This window comes from Odocoileus virginianus, chromosome 5 (assembly GCF_023699985.2).
Source record: "Odocoileus virginianus isolate 20LAN1187 ecotype Illinois chromosome 5, Ovbor_1.2, whole genome shotgun sequence".
Taxonomy (NCBI): domain Eukaryota; kingdom Metazoa; phylum Chordata; class Mammalia; order Artiodactyla; family Cervidae; genus Odocoileus; species Odocoileus virginianus.
The window spans coordinates 60,434,863-60,458,386 of NC_069678.1; the positions used below are offsets into that span (position 1 = coordinate 60,434,863).

A 23,524-nucleotide genomic window follows, 5' to 3' on the forward strand; every position below is an offset into this window, starting at 1 on the left:
GACCCGTCCACTGCGGGACAAACAGGAAACACTGGGGGTGGGAGCAGGTTGAGAGAAAGAACAGGCACTAGTTGAATGAGGGAATGGAATTCCCCTGTTATGGTCTGAGGAACTGGAGAGATGCTGGGTCAGGATTCAGGGGTAGATGAGCAAGGGCAGCTTCTGTGCACCCATGGGGCATTACAGGGCTAACTTTCCACACTGCTGGAAACCTCTTTGTTAATATTCTGGATTTGGGCCAGTTATTTCATACATCCAAGTTGTACCATATCAAAGAACCTTAGCCATGCATGACTCTTATCTACCTATTTTCTTTCCTTCCTTCCTCTCTTTCTCTCTTTCTTTCATTCTTTTCTCTGGTGTTTCCCTAGCATTAACAGAATTCACACCAAAGTCAGGGAATCTCTGATCTGCACTGGTTATAAGACTGACTGTAGATGATTCAAATATTTCTCTTCCACCCACTCTTCTTTCCTCTCTTTTAATTCTTTACGTGTGTTTAAGGGTTTTAAAATACTATTTTCAACATGTTTTCCAGGGATTTGAAAAAAAAAAAGCTCACGGCAATGGAGAAAATTCAATCAGCTGAACTACAGTGCAGCCATTTTTTTTCTTCATTTGTTTTGCTTTTGCCAAATGTTCAGCATTTATAAGAAAGGCAGCTTCTAGTTGCTTATTTCCTAGACCCTGGGGTGAGAGAACACTACAAATTTGAAGAGCACCAAGTCAAGGGTTTCATTACCAGTTCACTCAGACAATGCTCACCAAAGCCCATCTGTGGAAATGCCACAGTGGACCACAATGTCATGGAAACAGGGAAACCTGTTCACAGTGATGGAGAGTGCTTTGGGTGGAGGGCAGGGATGAGCTGGTGAACTGAACCAAGAGGCTAGCTTATTCACCTGACACCCTGCAAAAATACCTGCTATGTCTGTCTCAAGAGGCTGTTTGGAGGTTCAAATGGGATAATGTATATGAAAATTTGTGGAAAACCACACAGAACATCACCTATATACCATACCCCTATGTTGCTAATCAAAGGACAGTAGGCTAATTATTAACTAATTCACAAATAGCTTATTCTAATTAAGGCATGAGGATTTTGAATTGGCCTTAACTTAATGTGACATGTTTTTATGGCATATTAGACTTACAGACACTTTTATAGACTTTAAATTTTGATTGGTTTTCTAAAAAAAGCAACACAGTGATAACTGCAAAGGAATTATATACTGATATTACAACTACATGCAAATTTGGGGGTAGAAAGTAGTGGAGAAAGAGGATAAACACTAACAAAAAATAGTCTGAATGATTTTGTGATAAAGGCAGCCTAGAGACACAATCTGAATTATGACTACCTGGCTCAGGTCATTTGTTTCTGAAAAAAATAGCATCTCAGCTGGCCCTGAATCCTAGTAAGGATATCGATACTTTCTAGTGCTACATATTTTTCCTCTAGGGGCATCTCCGCATCTCCCTGACTACAGTGTAATGTACCTCCAGCACAGAGGGAGTTTGTAACTTTGCATGCAACCAAAAGATGTCAGCCTATTCTCAGAAGTGTAGATGCAAACTTGGATCTATAGATCAAACCCAAGTCTTTTATGTCTCCTGCCTTGACAGGTGGATTCTTTACCATTAGTGCCACCTGGGAAGCCCGTGTGTGTGTGTGTGTGTCTGTGTGTGTATAAAATATGCATATTTGGGACACAGCACAGGACTTTGACCATGAGGCAGAAGAGATATGTAGGAAAGAGATTCGCCACCTCTGGTGATGGTGGCACTGTGCATGATTCTGGACAGTGAAAAAAGGTTCAGGAAACAAGGGTAAAGATGGAGCTGGGGGAAACCTGGAGGGATGGGGTGGAGATGGCAGCATTCGGTTAACTCAGTTGGATTTGCTAGGGTCATAGATACTGATCTAAACTGAGGATACACCGTCCAAACTTTGATGGGTTTTCTGAAGACCGCTTTCTCCCCTCACTGTTAAATTGAGTGTAATGGAGAAGGCAAATGAGCCATGAGTATAATGAAACTAAATAAGTAGTTGCTTCCTTATAATTTCACACCCACATATATATGTATACATGTATATATATATACACATATATATATATACACACATATATATATATTGCTGCTTAGTTGCTCTGTTGTGTTTGACTCACTGTGGCCCCATGAAATATAGCCCACCAGGCTCCTCTACCCATGGAATTGTCCAGGTAAGAATACTGGAGCAGGTTGCCATTTCCTACTCCAGGGAATCTTTTTGACTCAGGGATTGAACCCATGTCTTTTGTGTCTCCTGCATTAGCAAGTGATTCTTTACCACTAATGCTGCCACCCAGGAAGCCCATGTATATGTGTGTGTGTGTGTATATATATATAAATACATATATATAAATACATATAAATATAAATATATATAAATACATATATATATAAATATAAATATAAATATTTAAGAGAAAATAGCTAGAAAGAGTCCTCCAGTTCAAACACCAGCAGAGCCTACAGAAACCTTAAAAACCTTATATTAGATACCTGGGATTTTTCCACGGAAGCTGTGTGCTTATCACACATGGGGCTGATCTCCATTCCCCTCTCCCGCTCTTTGTCTCCCTGCTGGAAAAATTCCTCCATGATGCGGTCTGTCCACTGTCGATACAATTCCAGGGACTTGGTGGGGTTGCTCAGGTCTGCACAGTGTACCATGTTGCGAAGGACCTGAAATCATCAAGTTTTGAAAATCCCATAAAATTAGGTTATAAATACTACTAGAACATCTCATCCCTCTTGTACTAGTACACTTGGTACCAGACCTAAGAACATTTTAGTTGCATTATAATTATGGTGTTTGCACCAAAATGGCAAGATTACGATGGTGCTGGCCAGAGTTGGTTATTTGCCATTATTAGTGTCCCAAAAGGGAAAATGTGTCTTCTTTGATTGACAGTCACTGAATTTAAAAATTGGAAGGGACATGAGAGGTCAGATACTGATGCCATAGTTTCTTTTCCTCAGTTTGGAAAAAATGCAAAGAATTACTCAAAGTAGATGTCTTCATATTTTCCACTTGTGGAAAGAGGAGACCAGCTGAGGGCAATTTGTATAACCAAAACAGACCTGACAAAGTTCAAGTCAGTGGGATTTATATCCAAACATGAGCTTTTAGGATCAGCAGTCACGTACACCCTATTACAATGAGATTTTGCTGTTTATTTTTAGAATTAAGCAACTCAATAAGTAGAGTTCTGTTTTTCCTTGTAAATTAGAGGATCAATTTGAATATCCATTTTCCTTTGCTTGTTCTTAATATGAGCCTGAAGTTGTAATAGTAACCTAGAACATGCAACTAAGTAAATTTGTTTTCTTTTTTTAGTTGTTGTTTCATTTAGTTTGGTGTGGCTTTGTGTTGAATGGAAGGCTTCCATCCAATACCTGTATACGATCAGTATAGTTGTCCAGGAGAAGAACACCAGAACTTGTAACTTTCTTTGTTTCTACCATTGTCTTCAGGTCTGCCAGCAGGCTCATGTGTTTGGACATATCAGTTGCTAAGACCTGGGGTTAAAAAAAAAAGAAAAGAACAGAAAACTCTCAAGGAACTCAGTTTATCAAGGAGAATGGATTTTCTCTTCCCACAGAAGTAAAAGTAAGTGAGGATCACAGGGAGGCCAAAGTCTTACCATATCAATAACCATCTTCCTGAGTGTTTGACGTTGCTTCTTGGTGAGATTCTGGAAGATGTCACAGTGTTCTTCTTGGAGCAGTTTGAAACCCACGGCAAGGTGATGGTTTTCCAACACAGACTCATCATTATACATCAAAGCAAGTTCTGAATCTAGTAAACAAGGAAGAATGATGATTTAATGAAAAGGGATACAATTCAAACAGTGACATTACCTCAGTATGAAATCAGAGCAAGTTCTCTCCAAATGATTTCAAGAACCAAGACCCTATATGTCATTTTCCCTTAAAGAAAGAGACTCCCTCTAAAAAGAATCAGTTTCTAAACAACAAAAAAAGCTTCTAGTAGATATTAGCATATAAATGTTCTTTTTGATTAAAAGTCATAGTATTTTTAAAATCCTTTTTCTCTTTTTCACTTCAGTTGAAGATTGACATTTTAGGTAAGGGCATTTCCAAGCAATTAAATCCTATTTTAATCTCAGTTTGTAACTTCATGTCTTCACATATTTTGTACTTCAGAAAAGAATACACTGAAAATGTCACTAAATTTTATCCAAGGTATTACAATTTTTCACATTATTTCACTTTTTGATATATTTCCCAGCTCTGTCAATTGTGAGTTTTGGATTTTCGAAGAAGATAATGGTGTGAGTTTAAATTTTTACTTTATCCAAATAATATAGCTTTTTGGAGTTTTTTAATAAATATGGTAACAAAACAATAATTTTTTACAGCAATCTTGATGTCCCATTTTATGCCCTCAGTTCAGTTCAGTTCAGTTGCTCAGTCGTGTCTGACTCTTTGCAACCCCATGAATCGCAGCACGCCAGGCCTCCCTGTCCATCACCAGCTCCTGGAGTTTACTCAAACCCATGTCCATCGAGTCAGTGATGCTAACTGCCCTAGGGCCCTATAACGCCAGAAATTGCATTATCTGGATACCTAAACTACAGCTTCTAGCCTGCCTTTCACACAGAAAAATCACAGGCATCCTTTGAACAGCACCTGTTCAAACAGAACAGATCTGTTGTTGAGAACACGGTCATCAAACTCATGAAGCAACGTTTTCTCCTAATCAAGAATAATAGTCAAGTGATGATAATATGTTACTAGCAGTAGGTGCTATTAGTCATAAATCATTGTTTTAACTGTGCTTTGAGTTACATCTTCAGAAAAGGTGGTGGGAAATGTGAAGTCATTTCAGCACTCTTGTCTCGTTCATCCTGTGATCAAGGGCCTAGATCTGCAAGCTGGCTGTTTTGTATTGTAATGCTGTACATGGCTCTGGCATAAAGGCCATTTTTCTGTGTGAACTGGCCTATATATGGGATGACTCATGATGCCACAATACACCAGCTGATATAACCTACACAGACAAGTAGCTGCCCAAAGTTTATGTTCTTTCAATGGAAAAATGAGGTAAAATAAACAAGGCACCTCATACCTAGTCATTCAAATATTCTGATGATAAAGGATGATAAGGGCTCTTTGACAACAAGTAGCTCCAACATTTCTTAAAACTGTCAGCACTTGATGTTAATCTTGACCACAACAAGATAACAATATTCTCAGAAGAGAAAAGTACTTAGGTTTTCAGCATTCAGAAGTGCTGGGGAAAATGATGGGTTTTCATTAGCATGGATACTGAATGTTTTGAGCATGATAAAAGCTTCAAGTAGGGCTTGGGATCCTAAGGTTGGACCAACCCTGAACGTCACTTAAGTCAGACCAATCCATATTACTGACCAGTCCATAATCAAACCTTTGCAGTTGGAAGAGAGGGTGGGAGACTTTTAATGACCCAGCCGTCCACCCTGAATTGTAGAAGCCTATTCTAGTGTTTTTTCTGGAATCTTATTTCTATTTGGAGGCTCGCATGCTCAGAGCCAACATTTGGACCTGCTTCTTCTGTAGAAAGGGACACTAGTGGGACACCATGCTCTCTGTGAGAGCACTGCATAATCCTGAAAATTATTACCACATTATTCCCAAGCCTTTCCTTGTCCTTGCTAGATAATTCCACATCAGTTACTCTTTCCTCACATATTGTATTTTCCAAACATTGAGTGCTTTTTATGGGTCCCCTCTGACCTTTCCCAAGTTCTCCATGCAGCTCAAAATGATGTTGCTAGACTGGACACAGTATCCAGGAAAGGTCTAACTAGTCTAGTGGAATGGAAGGATGACCTCATTATTACTCTTATTATTATCCATAATGAAAACATCAGGAGGAAAAAAAAATGAAGCAGTGAATCATACAATTATCTTGAATGACTATTCTCGTGGTGAACTCACTTGTGTTGATGAGAAACTGATTGGAGACTCCAGGATGATCAACGTCATGGATAGCAGCTGCAAAAATGGCGGCCAGAATTTCCAAATCTGTGAAGACGGCCTGCAGAGCAAAATGAGCTCATTGAATTCCATGTTCCATTAGCCTAGCCTGCAGATTCAGTTTCACACTGAGGTACCCCATTTCATTCATGTGGTTTGTTGATTTACATAATCTCTCAATATACTAATTCAATTAAATGCAGATTCTGTCCATCATCACAAGGTCTCTTAATATGCACATCAAGCCTGCAGGCCGTGGCTCGGGGAATGCTTATGGTAAAAGATCAGGTGGCACCTGATGTTTGTTTCTTGGATAAGTGGTACTGCAGGATAGTGCTTATGTAACACGAGCACATACAGGTCAAACAAGCAAGTCAGACTGGCTCTGCCCAGAGACATAAAAACCTGTGTATGTTTTCAGGCTGAGTAAGGCCAAATTCCAGATTTATAAGACTGCCAATAAGTTGTTTTCAAAAATCTAACCTTGTAGTGTGGTCAGAAGCTTTCTTACTTATTCATTCATACATTCAATAAATACCTATCCACTCAGTGTTTACTCTAGACAGAATATGAGAACATTTCTAATAAGTGAGACCTGATGCCCAGTACTCAACTCCTGTGAAGCCTTCTCTGCCCCACCTGTACACAATGATTTAAACTTAGTATTTATTTAGGTATAACTTGCTTCTGGCTAAAATGTCTTCCTCTGGCTGAAATGTCTTTCATTATCCTTTGGGGTTACTTACATCTCTGATCCTTCAAATCAAATTATGCACACACACATTAAACTCTTTCTTCTCTAAACATCTGTGGCACTCACAATCAATTTCTAGCCACACAGTGGTGGTGGTTTAGTTGCTAAGTCATGTCCAATACTTGTGACCCCATGGACTGGAGCCTGTCAGGCTCCTCTGTCCACGGGATTTCCCAGGCAAGAATATTGGGGATCGTCCCAACCCAGGGATCGAACCCAGATCTCCTGTATTGCAGGCAGATTCCTTGCTGACTGAGCTTCCAGGGAAGCCCCAGCCACATAGTAATAGCAGCGATAGATAGTTGATAAACTATTGTCCCACCGTGTGATACACGGACATAAAAATACTATTGCTCTTTTCCTTCAGGGAAATAAAACAGTCTTAACTTCTTCGATTACATTTCTCAGAATATATGGAACCCAAGCAATAGAGCAGGGGTCAGTTTAATCTTTCTTCACCCTCCAAGCTGAAAAAGCGGTCTGGGCTAGGGCGTAGACAGTCCCTTCCTGGGTGGGCCTGCACATTTTGGAAATACCTAACCACTGCCATCTGTCAAGCGAGAGTATGGCCTGCTGGACGCCCTGGCTGCATATACTGATATATATAAATGTACTGTCAGCGAGGGGAGCAGCCACAGCCACCCTCTAGCAAGATATCAGACAAGATGGAATGCTGTCTCTATTTGCTTCAGCATTATTAATTCCTCAGTTCTAGATTTTCAGTTACTTTTCCTTTAATACATAGAATCAGTTTTACAAACTCTTAGGAGAATAAGCCTATTCTTATTATGCTTATACTAAGCATAATATATATGTTTATATATATTACATATATATAGTATAATATATATTATATAATATTATTATAATTATTAATTTATATAATATATGATATAATGATATACTTATATAATTACAATATAATTATACAATTATATTATATATGAATATATATTATATATATGCTTATAATAAGCCTATGCTTATTACTAATAGGAACTATGTACTTAGTCACTCAGTTGTGTCTGACTCTCTGTGACCCCATGGACTGTAACCGACCAGGCTCCTCTGTCCATGGGGATCCTCCAGAAGAATATTGGAGTGGGTTGCCATGCCCTCCTCCAGGGAATCTTCCCAACCCAGGGATTGAACCCAGACTCCCATATAGCAGGCGGATTCTTCACCCACCATCTGAGCCACCGGGAAGCCTGATAGAAACTACTGGTAACATTTTATATTATATTTCTGTGCTTTCTCTCACAGTGCCGGGGATGGGGTGGCAGTTCAGATCAGCACATACAGACTATACACTAGATTTCAAACTAGACACTTATTAGGTACTGGAGACACAATGAAAAATAAAGCTCCCTGCTTGATAATTAAATATTTTTTCAAATGTGAAAGAGGCAAAGGAAAGGCTACCCTAATACCAGAAAGCAAGTAGAAATGTCATCCATTTATATTAATAACCTGATTGATACATGTTATACATAATATAAAGAGCCAGTTCAAGTATGTACAATCATCTAATTACATTATTTCTCTCTATATATCATACTTTCTACGGTATTTTTCAGAGGATGGGCAAGGTATGCAAGACAGATCATAACTACTCACGTCTAAAGCTGGCGTAGAAAGAAGAACATGGGTTGACTGGGCCACATCAGCAGCGTGTAGGCTGTTATGGTATGCCACATCTGCATGGTAATGGTCTTCCAAAGTCATCATGTAGGTAACAAAGGTGTCAGATGAGATTTTGAATGTCTTCAGGAGGTCTCTTTCCTATACAGCAAAATGGGTTAGAAAATAAATAAGTGGATGTCCAAAAATGAAGAAAAGCCAAATCAGAAAGGTAAACTGGGATGGAAAAAAAAAAAAACATAAAGAACATCCAAATGGATAACCAACATTCACTCCTGTTTACTCACCTGGAATATGGCATACATGATGCATGTTAGGGGCCTATTATGTGAATATCCAGCCACATTGAAGATGTTAAGGCCCCATTTGTTCAGGTCTTCCAGCTCCTGTCATCAAAATGAGAGAAATTTAGAAATAAAAACACTTTTGTTAGCAGGCCTCATTGTTTTCATTTATTTTGGGGACACAAGTTGACTAAGTCTATAGAGTATCTACTTAGTGTTCCAGTTACATGAACATTTGAAAATGGAATGGTCGAGGAGGCTGGGTGTCCTCTTCATGCTAATTACATGTTTTCGTATATATTTTTCAGAAGAGGGAGAGTGTGTGTCTATTTGTAAATTTGGCTGCTGGCCTATAATTTTTCTGCCATGTCAGTCCTCAACCAATGTTGCTCTCAGAAGTAGGTGCAAGTGATCAGAGGTCATCCTAGCCCTATTTCCCTGTAGCTCCTCTTCTCTGCTCACTGGTCCATCAGTACCAACTAGAAAACAATCTCAGCTAGAAAACTCCTCTGCCCTTTGGTAATTATCACTGAGAACCAGGTCAAGGAGACTTAGCTGCTAGAATGTGTGCGAATCAACCCTAATTTAGTGTAAAAGGTCATGAAGATGCTAGTCACCCATTATCTCCTAGAGCTTCTTGGCTACAGAAAGACTTGGAAGAAACATCATTCCATCCTGTATTGTAGGATTATTCCAAGATTATCTGATTAAAGGAGCAATTTGTTCTATTATTAATTATTGCCCAGAGTAAGGGATGCAGGGGGAGGAGGGTATGGCAACCCACTCCAGTATTCTTGCCTGGAGAATCCCATAGACAGAGGAGCCCTGGTGGGCTACAGTCCAAAGGGCTATAGAGTCAGACATGACTGAAGCGACTTAGCATGCACACACTAGGGATACAGGCTCTCTGTAGAGTCTTGGTCCGATATGTAATCAACCTTCCTCTAATGACATGTTTCAGCTGCCCCCTCACTGAATGTTCATTTGATCTCATTTCGTATTCTCACAAGGCTGAAAAGTCACCTTGTATAGCCTCCAAGAGGGGGTATGAGTTCTTTCTGAGCCTTCCTCCACTACTAGGTTTTAGGCTCAAGCAAGAGTCACTGCTGTCAATTTCTCTCATTTCTTCTCCATTTCTGCTAATCAGTGCATATTTTCTTACTGATCCTTGGCATACAGTCTCTGAAATATCCTCTGGGATAATTCAGTCCTGCCTACTGCCCTTACCTTGGATTCTCCTAATATGTGTTCAACAAGATTCTCCATTTGTGAGTTAATGGACCCAACTCAGGGCAAAATCTGGTCTTTTGGTATAAGAAAAGGGTCTTTAGGTGTACAGCAATGGAAAAAGAGGGTACATCAGCCTCATCATACTATTTAACAATAAAGCAAAAGCGGCCACTACCATTTTCTAATAGGAGGTTTTGGACATCTGTCTCCTGTAAAGCAGTGCTACACATGCACACACCCAGCTTGTACACACCTTGGCTAGATGATCTTCATTTTCCGTGTTGACTCCAAAGCGTGAGATGCTTGTATTATTTAAGCTTGAACTATGCATCAGTTTTTTCACTCCACTTATCTGTGTCATGAGCTGTTGCTTTTTCTTTTTCTCCCTGTCTTTCTGGGTGGGAGATGGAATCTCCACGTCATTCTGTTTGTCTGCAATAACAACAACAAGAAAATTGGTTTTTCAGTCCCTGCATGCCAATGAGAACCCCTGTGTGCCAATGAGAACCCCTGTGTGCCAGTGAAAACCCACTGCAATATTCAAAACAACTTCTAATGGTTCTGTCATGGATAGCACACCTTAGGAAGGGCTGTCCTAGCACTATCTCACTTGACCTCCAGGACCATCCTGTGATAGGTGATTTAATCTTGAAAGCAGCAAACTGAAGTCCAGAGGAGCTAAATCACTTGTTCAAGAATGACAGGTGGAACTCAATCCCAGGTCTTCTGTTTGCAGGGTGATTTGGGGGAATTACACTCATACATTTTCAAGGTGTGACATCAACATTTATATGTAAATTTCTAATAACTTGTCTGTGTATATAATAAAAAATTTCCATGTACCCAAGCCCAGGTTAATAAAGCACAGGCTTTATGTTTTGCTAACTTTGTTATATTTGTATTTAAGATCCATATAACTGTAGCTGGGTTCAGTTTAGATGAGTGGCATATATATATTAGAAAAATGAATGGTTTATAATCTTTGAATGATTAAAGCTTTGGTTTATTACCATTTGAGGTTTAGACAAAGACAATACTTTCAGTATTACTTCATGACTTGAATCTATGAATCCCAGGAATAAATAATAACAATGCCTCTCATTTGTAACAGGCATTACATTTATTAAAATATGCATGTTAAATATTTATAATCATCTCATTTAATCTATTAAAAAATTCTGCTACAACAAGATAATAGGAGAGCTAGGGTTAGTGACAGAAACATGTCTACCTGCTCAGAAGCTCTTTCTTCTATATCATGAGATTAAAAACATCAGCAATCAAATATTCTATCTCACTTCACAGGGGGATGGATGGATCCAGAGAGTTCTGCAAAACGCATCAACTCTCTCAGGCCACAGATATGCCTGTGGGTGCACCGAGGCTATCATTTATTAAAGCACTCGACAGCTACGTCACTGAACTAAATGAGACGCTGTGGCTGAAAGAGTTAATGCAGCTTCCAAAAGTTCCTACATTTATCTCTACTTGTTTCAGCGAAAATGAATCCAAAGACAACTTCCCCATTTGAAAATGACACGTTTCCAGATGGCCTGCTGGGATCTAGATGATTTGCTTTCAACTCTGGCAGCTGATGGCATAGTCACATGTTCTCCCTAGAGACCTCTGCCTGCTCACAGGACCTTGTGGACAACTCATCAGAGCAAAGTGAGCCCAGAGACAGACATGGAAGCAGCTGTTCTGGACCCTGGGCACCTGGTTGCAGGGCTGGAGCAAGGCTTTTCTCTACCCCTGGAATCTCAGTGCTGTCTCTGGGTGTCCCCCAACTCCTTGATTCATCAGCCTATGACTCTACCTTAGGGAGGAATTTTAGTGGTCATCTTGATTAGTTTAGGGGTTTCCAACATGGTTTAGCATCACCCAGGGAACTTTTGAAAAATACAGACTTATGAGCCCCACCCAGTCCTACTGAACCAATTTTTTTTAAATATGCTGCCCAAGAGACTCTGATGGTCAGAGCCAGGTTTGGGAACCAATAATAATCCCACACACTCAGTTTTCAGATGGTCAGCAACTTTCCCAAGCTCAAAGGGCAATTTATTCAACAGATATTTATTTTGCAATTACCTTGTTCCAGACAGTGATTTAATAGCATAGAACCCAGGCCCCTTAAGGTTCCCATTAAAATCTCTTTCTGGTCTTTCAGTCTTTGGCATAAAACCATATATGGCATTATTTTTGAATTTTCTTTTCTCCCTGTCACCTCACTCTTAATAATGACTACTTTTGCTAAAAGGCCACTATAGCCCCTGCCTCTCCTAATGTCATTCTTTACCATTCTGGTTAAAGAAGCTGTTGGATTCTTCTGTGCCAAGGCAGATACAAAAATCTGTAGTGAAACTAGCAGCTTTTTCTCTGTGTTTAATTAAAGATTCCCTGCAACAGCGAGTCATTGAGCCAAACCACTACTCTGTCTGGAATGTTACAATAAAGAAGAAACCCATTACCCACAGAGAATACCATTTTGACATTAATGGGTGTTTCCCTATGCAGGCATTGGAACAACTGATGGGTTTCCCTACTCTGAATTTCCTCTATTAAATGCTTAGCCAGTGCCATACGGAAATAACCTGAAACAGACACTCAAAGAATCATAATAAACACTTCTTGAATTTACATTTATAGAATGATCAGATTACAATGTGGAAACAGTGGAACTGTACAAAATAAATAAGTAAATAAACAGAAGCAAGAAATGGTCACATCAAAACTCTGATAATGACATCATTGGAGGTGCTTTCTTAGCTAGGTTGCAGCATTTAATCCTGCAAAATTCCTAAGTTCTTTTTCAAGATTTTCAAGATGTAGGAAAGATTTTCAATCCTTGACAGTAAGTCAGGGATTTAAAGGGGTGACTTTGCTCTGTTTGTAGCAATACTAACTAAATTGTAATATCATATCTAAGGATCTTGCTTTAATCTATGCTTCTTCCCCCTGACTCCTTACTTCCTTCTGTACCAGCAACTTGAGCCCATTATCCTATGTCAGCATCACAGAGTGCCTGCACTGATTGTCTCTCACCTGCCTTTCAGGCTGTTCATCTGGATACCATCCTCTTAAATGAAACAACACAAGTTTCACAGATCCCTGCAGTGGGGGGTTTCCCTCTGTCCTGGCTGACATATTGTAACTTTCAATGACTCTTATTGCAATATTGCTCTTCAAGTTTAACTGTAATCAATAAGGTCTTATCATTTTTTACTCTTGGATCTGTGCTCTAAGAGCCTTTTATATTACTGGAAGCTGTTAATAAAATATTTTATCATTAGGTACAGCAATCCTGATTCATAAAGATTTTTCTCCAAAGAATATATCTATTACTTAAAGGCGATTTTCTTCTATATGTTCTGACAGCCTAATAACCTTCTTTCCCAAAGAAGTGACAGGTATTTAGATTTAGGAGTCAAGAGAGCAAAGTCCTAGTTCTAACTCTGGAACATTTTAGCCAACAAATTAATTTGGTCAAACTAAGTTGCCTTCTGTTCCTCAGCTCTCTTTCTTGGAAAATGAGGGAACTAGATGAAGCCATTAAAGTCCTTTTCAGATCTGACATTTTATGAAGAAGACTTCATAGTCCTCCAGGAATACCCACCATGCTCATAGGACAGAAGGTAAAGTTCCATGTCTTATGCTTGCTATTTGGAAACAAGGTTTGTTTGCTTTTGAATATTATCAAACTATAAGCCTACAATCCATTCCAAAGAGTCTGGGTTGACAGGTTTGTCTTAGTAAGACGATAAACTCCATCCATACCAGAGTCACAGAAAGTGAGAGCTGGAATGAACTGAGGATGTCATCTACTCCAATATTCCCAGTTTACAACTGAGGTAGCTGATGAATCTTTTGCTTATATGATGGACTTTTTTCTCCCTAAATTTTCTGAAGAATATTTAAAATTTTTATCCATCTGTCTAGTTTGATCAGGCCTACCTTGTATATGCACACATTCATGTATACAAATGCACACACAAACACATGCTCACACTCAACACCCTCCAAATGCTAGGTGCGTAAGGACTGAGATACTAACAGCCTTCCTCAAACAACCTGCTCTTGATAATTTAATTTTGGAGTAATGAGAAGCCAGATGATAGGCTTTCCTCAAGAGATATGCCTCAATAGCAAATGAAATATTCAACAGAATTGACAGTTCTTAGTTCTTGAGATGCAGTGTTGAGACTGAGAACTCATTTTTATTATCTTCTCAGCTTTCTCACTTGATAGTCTTCGATGCTAAAATAAGAATAATTGGTTTACTAAAATATTCTCATGGTCCTTGGTAAGCCATTAGTGAAAGAGGCGACAAGTAAAGAGGATGCTTAGGTGCAGCCTTGGGTGATGACAGGCTCAGAGATTCCTGCAGCTTTCCTCCAGTGCCCAGAGTCTCTTTTGAGAAGTCAGACAAACCTTGGTATCTTAACATGCCATGTTTACACAAACAAAAGTGAGTTTTGCACCTACTGATTTTATTCTTCTTTACCATAGTCATTAACCTGTAAAATGTCCCTAAAACAGTCCCTAGGTTATGAAAAATGATCGGGTGTTTCACAGAGCAGAGCATATTTAAAATGGACGGAGAAGATGCCTGTCTTCAAAGGAGTAAAGTGGGAATAATGGAGAAGATAAGGATCAGTATATAATGCTTTCTTTTCGATTAGATTCTAGCTCCTCTTGGAGCTAGGCTATATGAAAAAATCTTTTCTCTATTCTCTGACAAAGGTTGTTGCAACTTCTGCTGGAGAAAACCAGGTGCTGTAGACACCCACACAGTGGAAATAGTTGGAAAGGCACTTGTCAATCACGCCAATGCCCACTGGCCACAGAGAAGTGCTGTGAGCTTTGTATTAGGCTGATCAAAGACTGATCTGCTGATAGCAGGAACTGCTTTGGTGTTAGGGAAATAGAAATGTTTTTTAAAATAAAACTAGAAGAGGTATGTGTTTCCATAAGATGTCCAGGCAATGTTCACTGATATAAGGATATGTAGCAATGCCAAAAAGAAGGGAGGTATAATGTTCAACTGTAAGAACAGGTCATTTCCCTGGAAAATGGAATTCTGCTAAATAAGCATAGTGCAGTGGTAATTGAAAGTCAACAGGATCAGGGTCTAAATTCTACCCATTCACTTTGAAGTACAGATGGGCAGATCCTGCAGGCCTGATTTAAGAAAAATATGCAATGGAATGGCTTTAAACACAAGATTAGAAATTCCTAGCAATCAAACAGGATGCATGACAGTAGTTACCAGGCATGGCTGCAAACCCTTCCTGTCAGTGCCACATTTTAAAATACTAGCAATGTGAAGGCAGAGGATAAAAGGTTAAGTATGAAATCAGGGAGATAAGCATGCCGCTTGCGGAAGGGCAACTCTTTCATAGAGGTGATGATTCTTTCTGCCCTCCTCCAATTTATCTTTAAGAAACACCTTAGCAAAGCAATAGTCAAACAGTTTCCAAAGCCTATTATCATGGGTCAAATCACCTTTTGCTCAAAGCCCAGTTATTGGAAGAATTGAAAGAATACCACATCAGAGGAGCCAATTGGAATTGTCCCTAAGGTTTGGATGATCACAACCCCCCACTCCCACCCTTTCAGAGGTCTTGACAGAGATGAAGGTGGGTGGGTAGATAGTGACCTGAGGTCTATATAAATTCAATTATCCCATAATAACCTTCTCTCTCTGATGGATATTTTAATTCATTTTTTTAAACAAAACCTTCTTGCTTTCTTTTCTCTCTTTCTTGCTTTTTTTTTTTTTTACCTTAAAGGTTGTCTTTAGTTCTTATTTTAAATGGATTTGCTTTTCTGTGACTTAACCCAGTTCCAAACTCACATAGTAATATTTCCAGATAGGTTGCAGAAATTAATATTAAAAAAAAATTCAGTTATGGAACAGTTTTCTTGGTGAATATCTTACCTAAGAAAGTATTTGAAATGTATTCAGACACCTGGTTCCCTGATCGGCTCATTTCTGAAAGGTGTGTCAGCTCCCGGTTCAGCATTCTTTTGAACTGTTTATGAAGAACAAAAATGTATTAACCACCCAATAAATAGCAAATTATTATTTTAGATGCTTCCAACTTTATTAAGAACCAAGAGGCTGGGTAGGCAGATACCATTAGATAAATAACTCTGTTTCTACAAAATACAATATCCCCTTAATGTGAAATTGTTCCAACGTCACCTTAGAAAAAAGAGGTTTTCTCAGGATGTCTTAGAATTAACATCTGATTTCTTTTGAAGATGTAAACATAGGAAAAGGAATTTTAATAGCAGTTAAGATAATTTCAGTTAAAAATGTAACCACATTTTAAAATATATTTATTGAAAATTAACTCTAAAATATAATTTAATAACCTATACAGTAAGAGGTGATTAAATGTGAAAAATTCAAGGGAAGACAAAAGAAAAGATAAGCATCCTTTAAAAATAGAGATGAGTAAAAGGAACAGGGTTAAAATACTGCACAGTCTATTTAAATACAATATAACATGTCCTTACTTCACAATAAGCCGCCTCAGCAGGCTAAGTGATAACACAGTTAAATCATTACAGAGGCTTTTCTACTTCACAGAAAACACACAGCTGTAAAGGTTTCACATGCTACCAAAGATAATGGAATCAAATTAACCCACCTTGATGTAACCCCAAGATACAGATAACAAATAGTTTGCCTCAGGCATTTTGGAAAGCACTCCTTGCCACAGTCCACAAATCCCTTTGAAAGAATTCACAGTTCTGACAGCAGTCCCAACAGGACCGGGAAAGCCTTGCAGATTCAGTGGTGAAATAATCAAAACTTATGAAAGACAAAGCCTCCAAAATTTAGGGCATTTCCTAATCCAAACAAAGCCCATCTTCGCCTGTGCTCCCTGCTTCTTTCCTGGCAGAGAGAGTAATGAAATCAGGAATTGCACGAAGGAGCAAGAGTCTGTCCAAATGCATTCAGCTGGCTGGTTTGCAACACTTATGAATTATGAATAGTCCTGGTGGCCGAAGGGGTTTCCACTCTAGATTAGTCCTGCTCAGCTGAACTCTGCAAGGAAGGAGCAAGTCTTCTTTCCTGAGGGGATGCCAGGCTGGGAAACACAGCCATCTTTTTAAAAGGAGAAGATTAAAATGGAGGAAGCTCCATGAATATTTAAGGAATCCGAAGTCTGTACCCTCCCCCATTTCATCTAGGTGTTCTTAACCCTCTCCACTGCGGAGACACGGACATTGCAGACACAGCCTTTGCATAGAGCTCAGCCGATTTAAGGGTTTCCAAGTGATGGTGTGTTTTATTATTCCTGAACGTTGAAAAAGTTAAAACTGTGGCTGATTTTCAAATTAGACTTTCAGAATATGAGAATATTTTTTTAAGCTAGCTTTTAGGAGGATTTTTTGCACACCAGTGGCAGGTCAGTGCATTTAGACTTCTTTCACAATGAAATGATTGGGAATTAATCTATTTAATTTTAAAAGTACTTCGTACACAGAATGCAATTCTCTGTCCTCCATCCGCTCATTAATATGCACATGAGACTGCATTCGACAAATGAATTAAACACATTTAACCTTTCCATTTAGGATCTGGAGTGTGTTAGGAAATACAAGCTATCGTTTGCTGCATGAATGGAGAATTATTCGGGGTTATGAATGACTGTGCTGTTTGGGTATTTCAGTGTTACATCTTCTAATTCATGAAGAAAATATTTAAGAGTTAAATTAATCTTTATTTTGTTTTGTTTTTGCAATATGGAGCGTGTTGAGGAATTCTTTCCTATGGTGTCTCTTTCTTTCTCTCTCTCTCACACCTTGTCAGCTTCAGAAAGATCACAGGCATGAAGAAAGTCAGAGGCTAGAGCTCTGCAGTGGGATTCCCCACCCAGGCCCATCCTACTCCCCTCCTCCCCCCGGACTTCCAGGAGTTCAAGTACAGCGTGTTAAAGCAATAGCGAAGCACCATGGCAACAGCCCTGCACGCAATTGCAATTGGCTCTTTCCTGTGAGGTATTCCCCTTTCAAATGAGCATCCTGCACTGGCAATGGCTTCGCATCAAGCATCCAGGCCCACTTCACGCCACTGCCTGTGCCCAGGATACCACGCTTTTCGAGGTGAAGCCAATGCAAGTCAGTACTGTGGTCCTCTGGCTCACCGCTCTAGGAACTGTCCTCAAAGTGGCATGTACTATCGCCCTCTTTCTGGGGAACCCTGCTGGTGGACATGTGGGTCTTCCCTCCCATGATACAAATGTTAGTGACAGTCACCAGAAATCTCTGAATTAATCATCTGAGCTAGTGTGTTTTACTTATTGAACCACTCTGCAATTTGAACTCCAGGTGAATCAGAACTTTCAGGTGTAAGTTCTAAGTTCTTTATTTTTTCAGACACAACCACTCAGTCATAATCGCCTCTCATTTTCAGTTCTCAGAAGACAGGCACTTACACTAAAGACTTAGAAACTGAAAAAGACAGGTTTCTGTGCTCTGATGGATCAGCTGTATTTTGGCAAAGAAACAAACTTTACTAGGAACACTGCAAAAAATATCTTGTAGAAAACATAGAGACAGATGATATCTTTAATCATGTCTCTACGTTAGACTTAGCCAAATGCAACATTCACACAATCATCTTCATTTTAGTTCCTTTAATCTCTTGGAAAAACTTAGGAAGATCTTGGCATCAGTCAGGTTCGTACTAGTTGAATAATGTTGTTTCATCCCATGTATTTCATAAATATTTAATGGCACCCGAGACATGCCAAGCAACGCATTGAGGATATAGCAGCAAAAACACAAAAACAAAACCTCCTCCAAACAAACAAAAAACACTTTTCATGCTTTAAACCGGTTTCACCCAAGTAGAAATAATCAGATATATCAGGGCCTCTTCCTTAACCACTGCAGTTAACTTCAGGTGAGGGTGGGGCCTACTCTTTATTGGCCACATTGGCCCCTCAGTTCTGAATATAAGAGCAGGTAGAAATTCAATCATAATAGACTAGGAGAGACTTCCCTTCTTACGTTTTTCCTATTTCCTCTCATTGCCAGAGGATCCTGTTGCTATACAGTGTCAATCAGTCCCAGCGTGGGAACAGGGAGGTGGCTCTAAGATACAGAGCTGAGAGTAAATCAGACTGCTCACCTTTCCTGCAGAGCTCACAGAGGGTCCGGGAACCCATGGAAGTAACAGGTGAAAACTGCCTCTCTCCTTCTCCTGCCTAAGTTAGTTCTTCCGTGAGCCTTTAGGGCTTCCCTGGTGGATCAGTGGTAAAGAATCCACCTGCAGGGCAGGAGATGCAGGTTCCATCCCTGGGTCTGGAAGATCCCCTGGAGAAGGAAATGGCAACCCACTCCAGTATTCTTGCCTGGGAAGTACCATGTATAGAGGAGCCTGGCAGGCTACAGTCCATGGGGTCACAGAAGAGTTGGACAAGACTTAGTGACTAAACAACAAACAACATGAGCGTCTTGCTAAGGGCATGACAGTGCCACCGAAACCCAACGTCACCTTAAGGCAACCATAACATGATGAAGTCTGCAGATGGAGGTCACTCAGTGTTAGAAACTGACCCCATCCTTTAAATATTGTTTAGCAACAGTTTCTCTCCTTCCTAAGGGAGGGTTCGACTAAAGGCCATCACTGCTGTCATCAAAAAGCATTTATGAATGAATGGCCCACTTATATTGAGCTGGGTTCAAATTAAGGCAGACACTGCCACGGAGGAGCAGACGGGGGTATCTCTTACAGAGATGCAGAGTATGCAGAGTATGCTAAGAGCGGGCTGCACGATGAGACACATCAAGGAACGGGATAGCTTATATTTGGGGTTTAGGCTGGGGAGAGAGTTAGGGAGCTTGGCTTAGTGGGATTTTCAGCATCTGATTCCCATAAGGGAGTTGTTTCTGTTGAGCCAGAGGCAGCTGTGATATAGTAGATGAATCTAGACGTTCATTCTCAGCTCTTGATAACAGATAGCAGTCTGGTGAAGTCACCTTAGCTCTTATATACAAAATGAGAGTGATGCATGATTTTAGGATCTCAGCCCAAACCTGTCAAGAGTCTATGATGCATTCTGTGGCTGCCTCCTACAGTCTGGACAGCAGCTTGGTTTACCAGCAACCAAAATTTCCCAGAAAACAAAACTCTCTTAACATTACTGAGAAAAACAACCCAAATCGGAAATGCTTCAGTCCTTAAGAAAAAGTCACCAACAAAGGAAGAGAAGTGGTTATCCTCCCTCCAAGGTTTTATATCCCAAGACCCTTGGAGTCTCCCTGTCTCCTTATCAAGTTGATTGTTCAGTCCAGATAAGAAGATTAAATAGTTCCTGAGGGACAGTGTGGCCCCAGGAGTTACAAGATTGAAAAGGAATTAGACATTATATCCACAAGCAGAAGCACACTATTTCAAAGACAAACGTGTCTCTACAACCTAAGGTACACAGATCCTATTATAGTTTTCTGTTAAGAATCTGCCTTCACAAGAGAACCCTGTTAGAGCTCACCTAGAAATAAGGTCCCAGAGGAAATGGCAAAGCCTCTTTGCAACAGAGACAAGCAAACTTTGTGAATGAACCCTTAGTAATCCAAATTCTTCCCATGCTTCCTTAAGCTTACACCCAACACTAGATTCGTGAATGCTGCCAGAGATTACTGTGATATTTTCAGAAAAAGAAAAACATAGCATTCTCAATTTAAATGATTTGATATTATTTGCCTAGTATACACCTCCTCTGTAAAATCATACGTGATTTTTTTTTTTTTTAGTAGGATAGCTTTATAATAGGAAGTTATTTAAAATATATAGACTAGCAAAAGCTGAAATTCAATTACACTTGATGTAAACATTTGGTTTCATGGCTTCAATTTTTCTTTAGCTTCAATGCTACATACAAAGAGTATTTTTTTCCAAGCCAATTTCTCCTTAAGGATGGAACACTTCATCACTTTACTATATTTCTCATCAGAGGACTAGTTTGGGCTTTGTGCAAAGATCCACAGGCAGGCTAGAAACTCTCTTGAAAAGCTCTTAGTTAAATTGATCACACAAGAAGGCAGGATTAGAATGATCTCAGAAATTCATCCCTGTTCTAAAACTTGGTGATTCTATCTTTCTGAGTATAAAACCATCTAGGAGAGTAATAATATAAGAGGCTAGTATCAAGCACATAAGAAGGTTATTTTTAAAACTAATCTGAGCTTGTTAGGGGGACCTAGAAATCACTTAAGAGTGAGTTTTCAGTGATCAAAACTACTCTTCAGCCTATCAAAGACTAGATAAACCAGGTACTTTGCTCTCATTGACAACCTTAAGATAAAGTAAGTAGATGAAATTGTACAGATGAAAAAAAGGTGCTCCAGAGAGGAAGACAGCCCCCGAAGTCACCCTTGTGGGTGGCCGTCTGCGCAGGAGCCCATCTGTGAGACAGGCGCCTTATTGTGTGAGATCTTCCTGTTTTTGCAGTATGAAACAACTGCCAAAGTCATTAAAGTCACAATGACTTTATTAGGGACTAAATTTTGACTCATATTTTACACTTAGTTAGTCATAACTTAATAAGAATTCCCGGGCATCAGGAAAAGTGAAGAGGCTTAAAATTCTGCCTGAAATGATGGAATGCTAGTAGAATGCTAGCCGTAGGAGGCAGTTGAAACTGGGGGCCCAGCTCAGCAAGAAATGGAAGTAAGACAAGCTCATCTTTTAGTTCTGGCACTGGCCAGATGTATGATCTTGGGTAAAGATCAATTAAATTCTTGGTGCTAATAGTTGTAAAATGGTGAATTTCTCAGGTTCTTCTTGATTAAAAAAAAATTGCATCTTCCATATTCCTAATTTTACATGAGAAAAAAATGAAGAAGACCCAAAGAAGGTGAAGGACTTGATTCCTAAACAGTTTTCTTTGCAAAATCTGATTTAAAAAAGAACAATAAAAATGGGAATACAGTGTACTTTTTCTAAAACTTTATAAACTCACAGTTTCCACAGTTCTTTACATTTCAGATTATCTGACAATGTGCATCTCATCTCTTGGGTCCTTTTTGTCTTTCCCTATGAACTCTATCAGCTGTTTGAACTTGCTGTCCAATTTCTTTGATGACATGTTTGTTCTATTTAAGAGGCAAATGGAATTGAACTGAGTGAGTTGGTAATGGGGTTAATAAAGGAATAACCTGCCATTGTCTATTAATATCTACTTAACTAGAGACTATATAGTTCTGTTAACTACAAATTGGCACTTGCCATCTACCTCTACAGGATTAAATCACATGCTGCTGCAGCTGGTGACCTTCAATACCCCCTAAAGGGGGTTCAGGGCGACAGTAGAAATGAGACACTCTGTGCTTAGGGAAAACTTGGCAGGACAGGTCTTCAGATAGTTAAAGATTTTCAGGAGCTGATTTTATGAGCCCAATTCTTGTATCTCCTCATATCTATAAAAGCACCAAAATCCTTCATAGTGATGACTGCTTCTCGTGACTAGCAGAAAACTCCATGGGATAAGCAGAAACTTTCTGGAAAAATATGTGCTCAATTGTATGTATTCCCCCTTCACCAAAATCACATATGTATATATACTGACCTTTCCTTCTGCTTCTTTGAAGCAGTTTCCCAGAGCCATCTGAAGTATTGTCTCCCTAGGTGCAGTCTGCATTTAGTCTCAAATAAAACTTAACTCACATCTTTGATGGTGTGCATTTTTTTTTTAAGTTGACAATTCCATGGTTGGGCATTCTAGCAGACACATACTGCTGTATTAATACCTGGAGTAAATCCCTGGTGCTCCAAGGAATATAGCTAAGTCATTCTTACTGTCCATGTGCCAGATTAGAAAGAAAAACATCTAAACATATTAGAATTGAGTGATTCTCTTCTTAACTGTACAGTAACATCATAATCCACAATAAATAAGTATGCAATGAAAAACAATCATGGAAACCTCTACCATAATTTTGTAGCAAAACACTGGCATTTAGGATGAAGCTAAAATGGAGTAAATTCCATTTGCTGGTTAGAGGACTAGTATCTGTTCAAGTGATGTTTTAAAAGTCAAGGTAGAGACAAACCATTGGCACTTTCATATGTAGAACTGAAAAACATGAGAATAATTTAAATACAACTTTGTATATAATTGCTCTACAACTTGATACTAGGTCTTGAACAGTTCTCAAAATCATTAGTTGTCTCTTCTTACCCATCTGTTTATCTATACTTTTTGCTGCTTGATTTTGTTTTTAAAGATTTTCTAAAAACTTTTCAAGGGGAGATTTGGCACATATTGGGAAGCTAAAAAATTGACTTTCCCTAGACCTAAAGTAATCCTCATAAAAATATTTAGAGAAATTTTTCATGAACTAACCTTCCCCTAACTCTGAGAGTAACTCAATGACACAATTAAATAGACAAAAGACACTATTTTTGTATCTAAAACCATATTTTCACTATGCATTTAACTATAACTTATATGCATTTAACTATAAATTATATAACTATAATTTATAGCTTATAAATACAGTATGTGAGCATATTTATGCTTTCACATATGTAGGGTTTCTAGATTTAGGAAATAAATATCCAAGA

The 23,524-nt window shown here is 39.1% G+C and overlaps 1 protein-coding gene across 5 annotated transcripts in view; it reads right to left on the minus strand.

Annotated features, from left to right (window-relative positions):
- The window catches only part of PDE4B (phosphodiesterase 4B), a 636,924-nt gene that overhangs the window by 3,175 nt on the left and 610,225 nt on the right, over nt 1-23,524 (minus strand). For 4 of the 5 annotated variants that reach the window (XM_020877728.2, XM_020877731.2, XM_070468014.1 and 1 more), the window contains 8 exons: nt 15,878-15,971; nt 10,193-10,371; nt 8,713-8,811; nt 8,402-8,566; nt 5,992-6,091; nt 3,693-3,847; nt 3,445-3,567; nt 2,548-2,730 (listed from right to left, as the gene is read on the minus strand). In XM_020877728.2, the coding sequence (XP_020733387.2) occupies nt 2,548-2,730; nt 3,445-3,567; nt 3,693-3,847; nt 5,992-6,091; nt 8,402-8,566; nt 8,713-8,811; nt 10,193-10,371; nt 15,878-15,971 (1,098 nt within the window). Of the gene's footprint in view, nt 1-2,547; nt 2,731-3,444; nt 3,568-3,692; nt 3,848-5,991; nt 6,092-8,401; nt 8,567-8,712; nt 8,812-10,192; nt 10,372-15,877; nt 15,972-16,595; nt 17,371-23,524 lie in introns of those variants that run through there. The other variant, XM_020877736.2, reaches the window with a different exon arrangement.